Here is a 16933-nt window from a genome sequence, read left to right as displayed (position 1 = left end):
AGTAAGTGGGGCCATCCCACCCGTCTTGAATAAACGAACTATTCCAATCATCATCATCACCTAACGTATAACCCGGGTTAACTCTTTGGAAGCAAAACTTAGTTGATGCAATTTCCAGATGCCAGTTTCAATGTACCTGGCAAAGGAAAGGCGACAGTCCGAGTCTGGCTATCGGCGTGCAGCCCTGAGAAGTCCCATCTGAAAGATGTATTTGACTTCTGGTGTTCCACAATGCATTGCCAGATTCAGAAGATTGGATATATTTCACCCAAGTTGTTCGGAGCCTACCAAAACTCGCGAAGTCAATTGGTCAAATTTGCTGTCTTTACCGCCACTGAGCCACGGTGCCATCTCTGCTGGAGTGCCGACGAGCTCCCCAACTTTGCTACAGCGCCGCAAACTCTTATTGAAATATTTTTTTTCGGGAAAAAAAAGAGACATATAAAAAGATGCCTTCCAACTGGCCGCTCACACATCATACATCCTAGTACCCCCCTTCTATTCTCATATCAGCGAAATCTGTTAGCGATCCTTCAAATACGGGGTAATCCTTTGCACTTGGAAGACTTGGACGTTATTTGGCCTTTTAAACTAGGGTAACATGTTTGAAAGGCCCCCGGTGTGGCTGCGTGCCCCTTCGGGATGACGTCGAGGTCACGGCGGAAATGCGTTGTTGTGAAGGAAGTGGTGTCTCTCCTGGTGTATCCGGGAAGGCGCGCCTTCCCTCCGCAATGAGTGGGATTTGCAAAGGAAACCCGATACCTGCGATGAGTTGAACGGCCTACACAGACTTGAAGAAGCTGGCCATCTCCTCGGGGGGCCTGTCTTCCTAGTTGCCTAGCCGTGTAACTGAGGTATTCATCACTTTCACCCTATAGCCGAGTAGCTAATCAACATATCTGGCAGTCGATATACATACTTTATATATTCAGCTATAATAGACGAATTTGCTGAATCCTCACGCTGATCTCGTGTTAAATAAATTAAAATCTGAACTCGTGAGATAACTCTCATCTGATCAATATAGCTCGCGGGATGTTATCTTGGAGACCTGTCATGTCGAATCTTTGAATACCTCTGGCAATTAGGTGAAAAGGTGAAATTCGATGCCCAGGCGACGTGTGACAAGCCAGGGACTCGGTGTGACATGGTATATTGGGCAGCTGGCTCGAATGTACGGACGCAGATCCCCAATGTCAGGTTGCACTTGCATCCATATTTCACGACTCTAGCTAACATTGGTTGGCTGCTGGTTGGATTTTCGTATTGCTTCCTTCTTTAGACCACCTGCACTCGAGATACTTGGTTGATCGGAACCTGCCCGGTGAGCCAATGCATTCCATGGCAATTCGATGTTGTAGTTCGCATCCAAAAGCAAATTGGATGTATCAGAAGGACCTCTAATCTCACGTAAGCTGCAACTCGAAAGCTGCACCGCCTCTTACGATAACCGGCTGAGAGCCAACCATCGTCAATCAAACTGGGGACACGCAAATGCACAACACAGGGCGGTGCAAGGATCATCAGCAGATCCCTTTCCCTTTTACGCCTTCAGCCCCTCCCGGCTGTTCTGTCTAAGGCTGTCTTGAGTTAGCCTTGTGGATACGGAGGCAGGCGGCACTTGGCAGATGCGGCATAGGGCGCCGGGGCGCCCTCGATCGCAGCCTCGGATTCGTCCGGCACAACTCACGATGTGGGGGCCCTGGGAATTACTCCAGCTGTTGTTCTTCCGCTCTCATTACGGATATCCAGTATCCATCGACACGTTTGACTATTATGACCTTATCCAATTCAGTGAGCTCGCCAGTTGGTCTGAGCTCACTACTAGTAGTAATTCATTTTTCGCGCCCCTGCTTAATAATTCCTTCAGCGTCTTCAGACCCTTGATTTCTTCTGATGACCGCCCGCGCTTCCCATTTCGCCAAAAGTCCCTTATACATGATTCAGATGGCTCCCATTCATCACGGCCTTCTGACCACCGCCAAATATGGCATATAATGCACTGAGCACCTCGATATTGCCAGCCCGAAGGCTGGATGAAGGCACGGTCTCTGACCAGGTATCTTCATACTCTTCCGCGACCGTGACGGGCACCAAAGGCACCGTGTCGAGCCTATCGCATACTCCAGTGTACGACGTCCCTTTGTCAGCATCAGGAGCTCCTCCTCGCCAGGACGCTTCTTCTTTTGAGAAACCTAGCCACCGCTCCAAAGCCTCGACGTCCGCTGAGCGACGCCAGTACCGCGTGTTCACGCAATTGCAGTGGGAGATCCTTTCGATCCTCCTGAGCATCGGCATCATCGTCGCCATGTTCGTCCTCCTGGTCGAGTACGACGGCAAGGTCGTGACCGACTGGCGGTTCCCGATCAACCTGACGACGCTCCTGGCGCTGCTCTCGACCGTCCTGCGCGCCGCGCTCTTCGTGCCCATCACGTCCATCATCTCCCAGGCCAAGTGGAAGTGGTTCGGCGACGCCGACCGCCCGCGCCCGCTCCAGGACCTGCAGGACATCGACATGGGCAGCCGCAGCATGCTGGGCGCCCTGCACATGGTGCCGCTGGCGGCGCGGGCCAGCGTCCCGACGCTGATCGCGGTGCTGCTGTCCGTCGTCTCCCTCGGCATCGGCCCCTTCGTGCAGCAGGCCATTGGTACGCAGCCGTGCGATCAGACCGTGCGCGGCCGGGCGACGGTGCCGTACACGCACTTCGTCAGCAGCCCGAACTACGTCGCGCTCAACACGGCCAGCCGGCAGTCCGACATCACGGCCATGGTGTACGCCAGCCTGACGGCCGTGCCGGGGGACCCGACGGGCAGCGAGATCCGCTTCGAGTGCACGACGGGCAACTGCACGTTCACCAACGGGAGCCCGGCCCGGGCCGTCCCGAGCCCCGAGGGCGGCCTGCGCAACGGCTCGTCCGTGTTCTCGACCATGGCCCTGTGCCACAAGTGCCTCGACGTGATCGACATGGTGAGCTTCAAGGAATCGACGATGCCGACCCAGCTGGACGCGCGGCTGCCCAACGGCCTGAGCCTGACGCTGGGCGGCGCGCCCTTTGCGAACGGCCCCCGGCCCAGTAAGTTCGGCTCCATGACGGGGAACCTGACCTGGATGGGCGACAAGCTGGATGCGGACACGCGCCACCTCGCGGCCGTGGCGCTGGCCAACGTCACGCTCCTCACGTTCAACCACGCGAAGGACGACCTGGACATGGACCAGGCCGAACGCCGCCGCAGCGTCGTCGCGTCCACCTGCCTCCTGTACGCCTGCACGCGGACCTACCACGTCTCGATCGCCGACGGCAAGCTCGCCGAGGAGCAGGTCGGTTCCGCGCCGGCGGTCACGGGCCCCTCCAGACCCGCGACGTCGACACGTACCCGGACCGCGACTACGTCGCCAAGATGAGCCCCTGCTGGGTCGGCGACACCGTCTACACGCTGGCCAACGAGCCCGGCCGTAGCTTCGAAGACGGCGACGCCTGGGCCTGCTCCCGCAATGGCGGCAGAGACCTCCCGCGCGTCCCGGCCGAGCAGTGCGGCGGCGACCTGGACACGGAGCAGTGCTACTACCGCCAGGACAAGAAGCACGCGGTCGGCATGATGGGGGCGCTCCGCAAGTCCTTCACGCAGGCCTGCGACATCTTCAACGGCGGCTTCGTCTGCAGCAGCGCGGCGGCGGGCGGCGGCGGCTCGGACGACGGGCAGGGCAGCTGGGCCGAGGCGCTGTTCGCGGCCAACGCGACGGCGCCCAAAATTGAGGCCTTCTTCGGCCGCTTCGCCACGACCGTCTCGAGCCGGTACCGCATGACCTTTGGCGGCAGCAAGCCCTACTTCATCGATGCCATGTCGGAGCCGCCCTACGGCCAGGTCCAGGGGACCGTGCACCAAACGACGGCGTGCAACGTCGTGCACCTGGCGTGGCTGGCCTTCCCGGCGGCCATCACGGCCGTCGCGCTGGCCATCCTGCTGTGGACCATGGCGGAGTCCTGGATGCAGCGGCGGGATCGGCCAGTGTGGAAGGACAGCATCCTGCCGTTCCTGCTGTACAGCCACCGGTTCCAGCACGAGGCGCGCGGCGACGCGACCGTCGTTGGAGAAGAAGGGAACCATTACACGCACGGCGATGTTGTGTCATCATCTTCTGGTGAGAACAAGCCGTTGCTAGAGACCGGGGAGATGGAGGACGTGGCACGCAACATGCAGGTCCGCTTCGAATGGCCCGCGACAGGGAAGCGTAGGGATGTGGAGGTCGACTCGTTGCTGCAAGAATAATGTGATCACGAGATAGAGATGGAGATATGGATATGGCATGATAGAGAGCCCTGGCAACCTTAGAATTCAATACTAGATTGTATAAGTATGTATCAAAGTCCCGTTAATCATTCAGATCTACATCAAAGCATGACATACCAAGTCATTCACTGAATGATCTGAAGAAAAGAGAACATAGCATGAATTCATTCGCTTACTCTATACTTATTCCAAGCTGGAAACCCTCCGTCACATCGTTTTGCGGAACAAGCCCCTGAACTTTTCGTGAACCGCTGAATTTGCTCTTCAAGTGATTCTCGCCTCAGGGTGCATGCAAATGTCCCGCAGGCATATGGCGTTTGCGGGATCACCGTAGTACTCGAGACGGCATGGTGAAGACTCAAACCCATGTAAATATGTGCCGAGTTGTACCATTACCAGCATCCATCCAACCCGTTAGCCAGAGGCTATGATTGTATCATGCAGAGGCGGAAGGTGTCACATAGCATATGAACCAGACAAGCAGCGATTGTTGTTTTGAATTTGAATTTCTTTTAACTTCTTATTTGTCATATATAGCGTTTCATCAAGAGGGCTCGAAGGCCTAAGGAATCAGGGTATCTGAGCTCATATATACACGTAAACAGCATTCTTCTCCTCCCCTTCTCAGGGGGATATCACACATACACCTCGACAAGCCAACGGAAGATGACATATACCCCACGTAAATCTGAAAGGTTCTTTAGATGGTCTCCTCCATCTTCTCCTTCTTCTCCAGATCCGCCTGCACCGCGTCCGGGTGCGGCGCCGCGACGCCGATGCTGGACCAGCGCCCATGGAAGAAGTCGCTCAGGCCCTTGGACGTGTTGCGCATGTTCTCGGCCACGACCTCGCGCGTGGGCCGCTCGAACAGCTGGTCGATCTCCTCGAGCGTCTTGTTCTTGGTCTCGGGCATGAAGATGATCTGGTAGAACCAGCCGATGACGGCGATGCCGCCGTAGAAGCCGAGCATGAGACCCTCGGGCCGCATCGCCTGCTGCATGGCCGAGAAGTTGTACGTGACGATGAACGAGGCCAGGAACAGCAGCGCGTCCGACGTCGTCATGCCGTAGGAGCGCAGGTACGTCGGGTACACCTCCGAGGGGATGACCCAGGTCAGGCAGGCGTAGCAGCCGAAGAAGCCCATGTAGAGGATGAGACCGATCATGTACATGGCCGTGGAGCCGCTCAGGTTAGTCTCGATGGGGATCTGGTGGCTCATGGCGATCAGGACGAGACCGACGAAGAAACCGGGCAACATCATGTTGGCCCAGAAGCGGCGACCGAACTTCTCCATGTAGAAGATGGCGGGCAGGGTGCCGAGGAGCAGGGAGCCGCCACCGACGAGGGACATGTAGTTGGCCTTCTCGTCGTCGAAGCCGATCTGGCTCATGAGGACCGACATGTAGTACATGATGGCGTTGACACCGGTCAACTGGCCGAGCAGGATCATGATGTTGGCGTAAATGAGAGCGCGACGGGCGCGGGCACGGTAAAGAAGTCGAGCCAGGGGAAGCGCTTGTTAGTGGAGCCCTCAGCAATGGCTTGCTGCTCGTCAAGGACCGAGACCTTCATGACGAAGAACTCCTCACGGGAGGCCTCGCTTTCGACACCGCGGATGCGCTTCCAGACCTTGAAGGCCTCGAACGTCTTGCCCTTGTGCATGAGGAAACGGGGCGACTCGGGCAGGTACAGCATACCGATGAGCATGATGGTGGAGAAGACGAGAGAAGAGCCGAGGATGTAGCGCCAGTTGCCGGGCACGTGTAGGAACATGGCGGCGACGGCATAGCCCAGCACCTCACCGAGCGCGATATTGAATTGGTACAGCGAGACGAGGTTACCTCGCACTCTGCGCTCGACGGTCTCGGCGACGTAGACGGGGACGGTACCACCTTCGAGACCAACACCCAGACCGAGGATGACACGAGAGGCGACAATCATACCTGTTGGCAAGAAGGGACACGGGTTAGCGACATATTCAAGCCACAGATGATGCGTTACAGTGGGACAGGTGTATGCTTACCGAAGTTGATGGAGCCAGCCTCGACAGCGGCACCGATCGTGTACAGGATACAGGAGATGATGATGGACCAGCGACGGCCGAACCATTCGTTGCAGGGACCCAAGAGCAAGGCACCGCCTACGGCACCAAGGGGCATACCCGAGTTGACCAAACTGTTCTGACGGGTGTCGAGGCCCAGGTCCTTGGGCAGGTACAGGTTGGCGCCGGAAATGAGGGACTGGTCGAGACCGGAAAGGAGACCTCCCATGGAGGCAAAGGCGACGATGACCCAGGTGAAGTGACGGGGGTCCTTGAACTGGAGGTCGAAGAAGCCGTTGCGGAGACCACCCTCGGCCGCGAGCTTCTGCTCCATCTCGTTGATCAAAGAGTCGACGACGGCGCCGCCGGCTTGGGCGACAGCCAGGGCATCTTTCTCATTCAGGGCTGGGAGGCCTTCGTGAGGATACTCGACCTGGTCGGTTCGAGCTTTTCCCCCCAGGCGGGGGCTTGTGTTACCTCAGCCATGTTGGAGTGTGTGGATGTGTTTGAACGGACGGTATGATCAAGACGGCCGAACACACGCGAGATAGTGAGAAAGAGGAAGGAAGAGGGAGAGATGCCAGGGAAGCTGAACGCGGGCTTGGGAACCCTTTTGAGGCGTATGGGAACTGGAGAGCAGTGCAGATCGCCAGGAACTTCGAGCGGCACTTGCCTTGCCCTTTTAATATCCTGGTGAACTGTATTTGCTCTCTCCCCCAAAGCAGCCTCGAGGGCTCATCGTGGTAAGTAGGAGTGACCACGACCGTCACGAGATTGTGTGCCAGACGCGACGCCGTCATGGTGGGGACTCGTCTACTTGTGTCCGGGGGACAATAACGCCGAAGTACCAGCGATTATTTCCACTGGGGCCCCAGCGGATCCCCTCCGACAAAGCAACCACTCTCCAGCTTTTGCCCTCAGCACTTTTCCTGGAGTTTTTGATGGACCCGGGGGCCTTCTGGGGCACCCTCCGGCCATGCACCAGAGCCTAGAGCCTAGAACTTGGCCCAAAGAGTCGACGCATAACTGGGTCGTCGTCGTATAGTTACCGTGGTGAGATTTGCGGGTGGACAGACTTTTCCTCCCCAGCCAAAGCAAACTCGCATCTCGCCCATGACCAAGACACATACTGTATCGGCGCATTGTACGAGCCAAATCGTCGATCCACTCCCAGCGACACCGGCTCCTTGGTCGGCTGGCATTCTTCACTTGTACCTGCTTACTTGTTCTGCCATAGCGGCCGTTTCTCCCCTAAATCAATCAAACAAGGCCAAGGTCGGCATTGATCGTCGCTAAAGGCTTCTTTCGAGGCTAGCTAAGGGTGTCGATTGCCTTGGCTCCCAGGTGGAAGCTTTCCAGGCACTGGCTTGAAGTTTGAACTGCTCTGGGTAAGCGGAAAAGAGTTTTGCAGGAAAAGCTTGTAGTGCGCGCGGCGATTTTGCCCAGGTTGGACTTGATGGTCGTCGTAGTGCAGTGCAGACTGGCCCCCCTGTAAGTTGGTGGTTGATGACTGAGCCGTACTGACTCGCCGGCGCGGGGGCTCCTTACAAGTGATGGCCCACAGCGAGTCCCACGTTCTGACCGAAAAGAGCCCGGCACTAAGTCAGACGACTCGTTCCGAGACAGGCAGACGGCTCTTTGGACGACGGTTTGAGCAGGACTTTCGATAGTCAAGCGATGATTTCGATTATCTGGCGACATGTCATCTCCATTTGCGATTCCGATTGATTGCCGCGTTCCTTCACCGCGTCGACCATGTCGCAGCTTGGCAGGTCCAAGTTTCAAGGATGGGTTGCTATTAGGTAACATATTGCCGTCCCAGCACAATCCGACCGCCAGTTAGTTATTCATAAAGTCCATCCAGCTGTGCGGAAATCTAAGATTCAAATTGCATCGAATCCACTGTGCGGGCTTTTGGTAGGTTTGGGTTCATCGTGCAGACTGCCATTGAATGGTGGTCTGTCAGTGTGATTAATAGGACGATAGGTGCCATGCTGGTCATGTCGGTTTTAGCCCGACCACAGATTTGGAAAGAGTTTGGGGAAATCTGAGGGGAGATTTTGGGGAATTCACCGAGTGCGCCGAAGTGAGTGCGGAGACCCCGAGTTCTGCAGTTCTGCACAGTTCAGTTGGTTGTTGGGACGTTGGGTGACGTATGGAGGGTGGAGGGTGGAGTGGAGAGGACAGCATGGACATGCCATGCACGGAGAAGAAGAAAAAAGTCGAAACTGTTCGTGTTCTAGCGCTGGGGGCCCACTGAAGCACGCCCCCGACTTTTCTAGTTTCCTAGCTGAAATTTCCCAGGCTGGCGCTAACCGTCCCTGTAGGAAGGGACACTAACTTCTCCAGGTCTAGCCCCCAGCTTTTGCCTTCCCCAGATCCCCGGCGTACCACCACGGGCAATTATTGACTGTTCCTCTCCCCAGAACTCCCCAGAAACATTCGATCATCCGCCTGAGCTCGGATTCTATCGTGGCATCTAGAACGCCGCAATATCATGTGCAACAACTTATTGCTTTATTGTTCTGCCGTTTCTTGCCGATTCTTTTTGGAGGGATGATCTTGGCTGGAGCAGGGGATGCTCAGATCTGAAGCGTTCAGTTGGCCCCCCAAGCTCTGGTGCCGCTGCATGTCTTCTTCGTCTGTTCTCACCTGTACTCAGCCCTAGTTCAGAGCAGACACCAATCACGCCTCCCGTCATGTCACCGAAGAGCCAAAAACAAAGGTTTTCTAGCGGCGCCTTGTTACGGGACGAGGCTTATTATTTCTACTTCCTGAATATCGTCGTTGGTCAATCTGGCATTGTACGCTGAATCCTCTGCGATGGCCCTGAGGTTAGCGGTTTTCGGAGACAATTTCCCTTTGCCACACAAGTAACCCTGCCCCTAGAGCGTCAAGCCAGCATCTTTCGCTTAATCTACTTCTGATATTACGCCGGATATTACGGATATTACGGCGATTGGCTTCTTAGATGCAACAAGCTTTCAAGCCCTGTAGGCCGCATGAACCAATTAGATCTCGTACCAAATTGCTGAACCACAGGGCTTGAGTAATGCAAAGTCACGATACGGCTAACGGCGGACGGCGCCCAAAGGAATAAGACTAGGCTGGCAGACGAATCGCGCCCTATTGCCCATTCCCGCACCATCATCGAAACGGCGCATACACTTATCCTAAAAGACACGGCATGACGACATATTTCAGTACCAATATGGTAGCGTTGGAATATTGATTACTACGGTCATGTTGAATCGCCGTCTTCTTTCAACACTTACCTGCCTCGGAAAGTCCAAGTTCTTCCATGGTTTCTTGCCAACTTCCTTTTGATCGGGCTTGAGCCTCCCTGTCTCCGTGGTCTCGAAGTGTACTGTAACCTTCCCCTGACCCTCCTTGGTTTGCCTTGAACTCCCAAGAAGTAATGTACTCCGACTTATGTGGAGCGTGTCTGGCCGCTGTACCTGCCAGCCCTGCTTGTCCTGATAACGATACCTTCCACCACTTGACAGGGATGCACTTAGCCACTGATGTGCTGTTATTTCGAAAAGAGCATAACTTCCTGGACTTCCGTAACACCTTGTCAAGCCATCATGGCCGCAATAAAGGTATATAGACATCACGATATCATCTCCTAAGGTTAATAAGCCATGTCATAACTACAACCCTAACAGCAATTGTCTCTCCAGCAAAGCAATGACACCCTCAAGGCCACAAGCCATCCCGAGATGCATTGCAGCCGTCGCTTCTCATGCTAATCTGATAGCGGGGTTCTGACACATACCCCACGATCAGAACATGGGGCTCGACCCCAGGCTCATTGGTACCGAGCTGCTCCATCTGGGCCATGAGACAACCAACTTCACGATCGACGTTACATCTGACTCATCGGCAAAGTTGCCAGGTACGCGTGGGGGTCAACCACCATCAAACCGGATGTAAGAAAATCAACCCTAAGCTGACCTCGGTCGAGGCCCCCAGGCCCCGCTGGTCAGGGGAGGGCGGGCGGCTATCTGTCAGATCGTAAACGGGGCCCAGACCCAGAGGACGCATGCAAGATCTCACGATGTTTGTCATGTTTAGGTAAGCCGGCCCAGGAAAGCTGTCAGGGGCCATGCTCCTCCGTGAGAAAGCTGCCAAGCGTCTAAGCCGGATGCAGAACTTTGTAGTTTTCTGCAACCACAGTCTCTTGGTCACTCTCGTATCCCCTTATCCTGGATGAGAAATGAAGTCATTGAGGCTCCAAAGCAAACTACCGGCGCAATACATGCCACACATTACCTTTCCATAGCTAAGTGGCCATGATCCCCAAACGTGTTGCAACATCGACAACACACCAATGCAAGCCGAACAAGTACAACCCCTTACTCAACTGGATAAGGTAGTAGATGCCAAGCATGTTTCTGCCCGAGACTGCAGTGTATTTACGAAAACAGAATACGATGGGCTAAAGCAAGCACTTTCAATGCTATGTTTTGAAGTACCAAGATTTCTCGGTAGATCACAGAGCAAACCCCAAGCCTTTCAGGCAACAAGCCTTGACATAGGACTCGTCTTGAGTAGCATTGTTATTGAAATCTGAGTTTGACTCATTGCTCTCTGTGGTGACAACGTATGATATTATACGGGCATTATGCTTCCTGTCTTGCTTATCCTTTGCGCTATTACTTCGGTGCCGTGGAAGAGCTTGGAGAGAAAGGAGCGATCAAGGAGCAGCCTGGAAAGGCCAAGGACATGCAAGCAAAAGACAACACAGGATGGTGATTTTATTGACGAATGGTGTTGAGTTTCGTTCGGTAATGTATGTAATTGCTCGTGCTAGTTCTAGAGCGTCAGACCTGTGTACTCTATCTACGGAGGCGATCGTTGCCTTCACCATTATTATTATTCCCAAATCTCAGCAATAAACATCTCCCCTTTCAGCTCATTTCGTCTTAGTAGCCGACTTCTTCGCCGCGTCCCGTCTGAGGTTCTCGACATCCTCATACTGTATTGCAATGACAATTAGTTGTTGTTACTCCCAGATCTCCCATAACACTACCTAACCTCCCGAGAAATAAGGAGAAAGAAGAACAAAAACAAACTTACCAACTCCCCCAACGCCCCCGCGCCCCTCCCCAAGCCCCCCTCCCGCACCCCGCCACCCCCCGCGGATTCGTCACGAACAGCCGATACGAGCACGGGTTAATAGGCCCGCGCGCGAGCCAGGTATAGAGCTCCCGGTCGGTCCACCACAGCCGCCAGTTCCTACGGACCGCGAATACGTGGTCCAGCCGCTCGTACAGCCCCGTCCCCGCGGCGCCGTGCAGGAAGCGATTAAAGGGGTCGCCCTGCACGAAGCCGGGCAGCGTCGAGCGGTCCTGGGCCCATTGGGCCCGCCACCAGCGATGGTAGGCGTCGACTTGGGCGTTCATTTCGTCGGCGGGGGGTAGGCGGGCGGGTTGGCGGTAGCCCTCCGGTGGCGATAATGGTGCTGTTCCTTTCAGGTTGTTGATGAGGCTCTTCTTCGCAGTTTCGGCGGCCCAGATCTGTGCCACGGCCATCGAGGCCAGCTCGCAGGTGTTCCAGACGGCTTCCTGCGGCGCGAAGCAACTGAGGAAGGCGACCGAGTCCGCCCATCGAGGGGGAAATATCAGATGATAGAGCCGCGGCAGGTGCGGCAGTTCTTCCTTCTGATCACCCCACCCCCTCCTTCTCCTCCAAAGCAGTCTTCTCGCGCTGTCTGGTCTTTTTCTCTTCCTTCTCCTCGGCTATCGATCCCGAAGTACTAGAGGAGGCCCGTCTGCCCCATCCATGTCCAGCTCCGGCATCAGGTTGAAGTCGAAGTACTGATACCCAGTGCAGACAATCACCGCATCCACCTCGAGCAACGTGCCGTCGTCCAGCAAGACCTCGCGCTCGCCCATGAACCCCTTCAGTCCATGTACGGGAGTGATCGCCCCCGCCTGCACGGCAGGGAACCAGTGCTCATTCACGGCCGGATGCCGACGGGACATGCTCGGAAAATCCGCGAGGCGCCAGTCGAGCCGCACCTTCCTCTCCGCCCGTTTCCGCCTCTGCGCCAACGCCTCCCCCGGTTGCAGTTCGGGCTCCGACCGCGCGGCGTCGCCGATCATCTTGCGCAGCATGAACCTGTCGATCAGCGGGACCATCAGCCACGGCGCCCACGCGTCCAGCAGGTACTTGAGGCACGTGACCGGCCAGCTGAGCTTGATGTCGAGCGGGGTCCCGTCGGCCTCGTAGCGCGAGATCATCAGGCGGCCGCGGCGGTACGAGTGGTAGATCTTCGACGGGGCGGTGGTGATGGTGGTGCTGGTGGTGGTGCTGGCGTAGCTGCTGTGGCTGCGACTGCAGAGAGCTGTGGCTATGTCGCTCCCTGTGTTTCCCATGCCGACAACCAACACGCGCTTGCCTTGAACTGTTCCGGACTTGAAATCTCGCACAAGCAGTGTTAGTGACGTTTGTGGGCCGGGGGAGGGGGTAGGTAAGGGTGGAAGGCAAGGGGCGGGGCGGCAAGGGGTGTGGATGTGAGGGCGTCGTCTTCACTTTTTGTATTGCTGCCCGTGCATCAGGATGCCCTTGAACTTGTCTCTTCCCGGCATAGCCGGCCAGGACGGTATGCTTTCCGTGCCGCTACCAAATACGACCTTGTGGAAAGCAAGTATCCTATCCCCATCAGTGTTGGTGATATGTACGTCCCAGCCATCATCTGCCGAGTTTCGAAGCACCTTTCTGACCGTGGTCCGGAACCGCACATGTTGAAGCAGCTTGAAGTGGGATGCGTAGGAGTGGAAGTACTGGCTCACTTGTTCCCCCGAAAGGTACACCGGGGAGTCTGTTTTTCTTCCCAGGTCTCTTAGTGGGAACAACGACGCTTTTAGTGGTTGGGTACTTGGATAATTCCTCCGAACGTACCTCGGGGCAAGGGGAGGTCACTAAACCCTGACTGGTGTCACGTTAGCATCATCTTGGCACGCAGGGTCAAGTAGAGCCGAGGGAGGAACTCACGACAAACTTGCTAATATTGCACACGCTGCCGTCAACTACCGAGGTGAAGGCGGGGTTGTCGCTGTAGGACCACAGGCCTCCTATGCGGTCGCGCCTCTCGAAGGCAATAGCATTGAAGCCTTCTTCTCGTAAAGTTTTCAGGGCCGTCAGTCCTGCAGGTCCTAGAATGTAAGAATAGAAAAATATGTATTAGTGAACTTGAACTTGAAGATCCGAGTGTATAGTTGATGATGCCTTGCGTCTGTATGGAATGGAATTTGGTGCTTCGGTCAAGGCTGCACCTACCTGTGCCAATGACAGCAATGTTGATTTCATCCATTTCCTGACCCTAGAAATAGAAGAACAAGGCGACTAAGAAGGGAAAATGAAGATATTTAATACGATAGTATTGTGACGGGACCTGCAAGACTGTTTAAATACTTAAGAGTCCACCGCCAGCATTGAATGGAGGCAAGGGCTGGCGTCGTATTATTGAAGTACCTACTGACATAATACTGGTCTGCTGCCTGTGACTGGCTGGAATACAGGTGTGCAGGTAAGTAAGTACTTTTGGATTACCTGCACTTAGCTAGCGCTGAGTGCGTACCGGGACGAACTCCCCGAGACGGCCGCTGAAGTAGGCCATCCTTCAGCTTTGCTTGTTGCAGAATGGTCGCACAATGCCAAGGAGCCGAGAATGAAAGCGGGAGGCGACACTGACGACGGCGACTGCTCCGCCTCCCCTATCCAGTTGAGAGATGAGCAAAAAAGTGTCACCACGTGGCGAACCGGTTCATTGGGTGCCTCCTATGGTTAAAGACGCGTGATCTAATCTTATTCATTATGTTTCATTCATTAAGAGAATTGCATTGTAAAGAGAACAATCGTTTGTAATCTCGTATGGAGTGATTCCGCCACTTCATGATGGTGTAACTCTTCGCCCTGTTCTGTTCCTACATGCTCCCCCAACTTTCCACAGATATTCTCATGCGAATTCACTAAGCGAGTTTCATACACACCATGGTCTCTTCGGCGATTCATTTCGCGTCTCTGTTCTTCTTCATTATGGTTCTTTCATGGCCTTAGAGGCCTCCGCTTGCTTTGAGCAGCTGGCGCGGGGTATCGTCTGGAATAGGAGCCAGTGGCAGATTGTAGGCCTTGTTCTCTGTTTCCGCAGCCGGTGCGATGCATTGTCTCTTGCCGGTACTCGTGCTCTTGTGGGTAGGGGCCGGCTTCGGTTCTTCCTGGACACGGGGTCTCAAGTCGAAGCGAGGCGAAATCGCAGGCGTGGGAGCGAGAGAGAGAGCGAGAGCGAGAGCGGGAGTGGGAGTGGGAGCGAGAGCGGGAGTGGGAGTGGGAGGAGGAGGAGTAATAGGAGTCGCAGGTCGAGGCGGCGGAGAAGGAAGAGTCGCAGGGCGAAGGGGCGGAAGAGGAGTCGCAGGGCGAACAGACGGGCGTAGGCGCTCATTCGTCCAGATGACTCGTTGATATCCAGGGTCGTCGGCTCGGATCCGGATAACACGATCGAGCTTCGGGCCGAGGAACGGCAACTCGTCCTCGAGGAAGTGGCCGTCCTCGGGGATGCCCTCCATGCCCTCACCCAGCGGCAGCAGTACGTACGCCGTTCCCGAGCTGGTAGCGGCCAGCGCACGCGACAGGTTGCACCAAGCTTGCTTGTTGTCCCTATACTTTTCGCTGAAGTCGCCCGACGTGTGCTTGCGGCAGAGCGGCTTATATCCCGCGAGGTACGGTCGGTTCTCGCGTAGCACCCGCGTCAGGTGACCTTCTTTAGCCATGCCTCCCGAGTGGAAGAGGGTGGTATTGCGCTTGGCCTTGATGATCTGCTTGCAGTGCTCGACAGTCGGCGTGTGAACGGGGTTGACGATGCGGCCGGCGAGCGCGAACGGTATCCAGGCTGGCAATTGGACCGGGTAGTGCTCGTGGGCGAGAAGGTCGGGACGGGACTCGGGCTCGGACACGACGCTCTCCGAGGACGGGGACGGAGGGGGCGGCATCGCCGCCTTGGTTCGCGATGTCCCGTAGGGACCCAGCATTGTTGGCTTCAGCATGGTTGTTGGCCACAGTTTGATGCGAGCTATACTGGCTGGCAGAGAGGTGATGATGTTGATGCACTTTTCTTTGCACCGGCAAGGGAAGGACCTGATGGACCGGCGGAGGGTTCGCCCTGTGCACTGCTGCTGTTCGACCCCACCGTCGCCGGGGAGCTCAAGCTCACTGTCGCCGGCACTGCTGGTGATTACCTGGGCCTCCCCGGTGCGGGCCTCCTCGTTTTGTGCACCCATACAGGGCTCGGGTTCCATTTCGCTCACTAACTGCGCAGATCCGCGCCGGCCTAGAGGGGCAAAGCTACTGTATTATGCACTATCGTCAACTGATCAACATTTTCTTATACTGAAGCAACGGCGAGGATTAGGGGGAGGCCCGGGGCGGTTATGGTAATATTTCTTCGGCTGATGCATCTCTGCAATCTAGATTTCTTCGAAGAACAGGCGCAATTACTGGAATTCTTCGGCGAGCTAGGGTCGATCTGAAGCAGGTTCATAGTTTATACTCGCAATACTCGCTCACGAAAACCTTTCACTTCTAGGATGAAAACTCGATCGCATGCCCACCTTCAAAGAGGCAAATATTCCATGTAAGTCCAGGTTCCTCCAGAGCTTATTGGGGATGCCGTCTGGTGTTCACCGGCTTCATTCCATACCTGTTATTGAACAGACATTCCATCGCCAAACCATGACGTTAGGGTCACTAATATGAACAGTGTCCAACCCCGTTGATCTATTTCTTTCACCGACTTACTTGGCAGGGGCCATTGTTGTTGTGTGGCCCCAATAAGTTTAGGTTCATGATATCTTGCTCAACCAACCGCATATTCTCGGTGAGCCCCGTTCATCCAGAATCACCTTCTTTCAGGCTTGGTTGGACATGCAAACAATTTGACAACTGCACAACCACATTCGCAGTAAACTCAGTCGTAAGACTGAAATCTGGTTCCCAGACAATCACGTTACTAACTCCGATCTGGGGACACGTCAGGGTCCGTTGCTCGCCTCCCCACCAGAAAAAATTGTCATGTGAGTATGTGTGATATTGGAGATTGGCTTAGTGGTACAAAGATTATCATGTGGGCTGAATGCCGCATCCAAAAGCATATGCCAGAATGTTTGCTCCCATTGTTGTTGATAAGTAAGTATTTATCCTGCCATGCAAGAGCAAAGTCGAGGTCCCTGATCACCAAACCTGTACCATGGGACGACGGCCTAATGCAAACACTGCATTAGTTCCCGACAAAGGGCTGACTCGAGGAAAAGATGGACAGTTTGTCGATCCGAAACCAAGAAAGGTTCTAGACCCTCGTCCGAAACCTCGAGTCTCCCGCCCTCATGAGTCATCATAGACCACCAAATACGATCCTGCAGAATTTGTCTCAAGTCTTAGGCTCGCCTCCACATCATAGACCGAAACGCAATAAGGCAACGAACGACGACGACAGCAGTGGAGGTGGGAGCTTACATGGCGAGTTCGTAGTTGCTGTAGTCTTGCATGCTCATCACGGAGTGGAATCCATGGGATCGAGGATCCGGCCCCCGTGATAGGTGC

General features: G+C 55.2%; 4 protein-coding genes across 4 annotated transcripts; 2 read left to right on the top strand and 2 right to left on the bottom strand.

Annotated features, from left to right (window-relative positions):
- Positions 1–1987: 1987 nt before the first annotated feature.
- On the top strand, positions 1988–4269 carry PG994_004175 (uncharacterized protein; the record flags this gene model as incomplete). Its single annotated transcript, XM_066855584.1, has 2 exons — positions 1988–3319; positions 3400–4269. The coding sequence occupies 2 exons, from the start codon at positions 1988–1990 to the stop codon at positions 4267–4269; spliced, it is 2202 nt and encodes a 733-aa protein (XP_066717751.1).
- Positions 4270–4990: 721 nt separating this feature from the next.
- PG994_004174 (MFS sugar transporter) lies at positions 4991–6817 on the bottom strand (the record flags this gene model as incomplete). Its single annotated transcript, XM_066855583.1, has 4 exons — positions 4991–5722; positions 5767–6233; positions 6314–6764; positions 6809–6817. 4 exons carry the CDS (start codon positions 6815–6817, stop codon positions 4991–4993), a joined length of 1659 nt encoding a protein of 552 aa, XP_066717750.1.
- Positions 6818–11249: 4432 nt separating this feature from the next.
- On the bottom strand, positions 11250–13652 carry PG994_004173 (uncharacterized protein; the record flags this gene model as incomplete). The annotated part of the gene is made up of 5 exons (XM_066855582.1): positions 11250–11312; positions 11581–11901; positions 12094–12753; positions 13334–13494; positions 13619–13652. The coding sequence occupies 5 exons, from the start codon at positions 13650–13652 to the stop codon at positions 11250–11252; spliced, it is 1239 nt and encodes a 412-aa protein (XP_066717749.1).
- A 1250-nt stretch (positions 13653–14902) lies between these two features.
- On the top strand, positions 14903–15645 carry PG994_004172 (uncharacterized protein; the record flags this gene model as incomplete). The annotated part of the gene is made up of 2 exons (XM_066855581.1): positions 14903–15057; positions 15105–15645. 2 exons carry the CDS (start codon positions 14903–14905, stop codon positions 15643–15645), a joined length of 696 nt encoding a protein of 231 aa, XP_066717748.1.
- Positions 15646–16933: the final 1288 nt, after the last annotated feature.

The sequence above is a fragment of the Apiospora phragmitis genome (genome assembly GCF_038363925.1).
Source record: "Apiospora phragmitis strain CBS 135458 chromosome Unknown utg000005l:1.0-4161743.0:1.0-4166827.0, whole genome shotgun sequence".
Taxonomy (NCBI): domain Eukaryota; kingdom Fungi; phylum Ascomycota; class Sordariomycetes; order Amphisphaeriales; family Apiosporaceae; genus Apiospora; species Apiospora phragmitis.
This window is presented reverse-complemented; position numbering and strand designations above follow the sequence as displayed.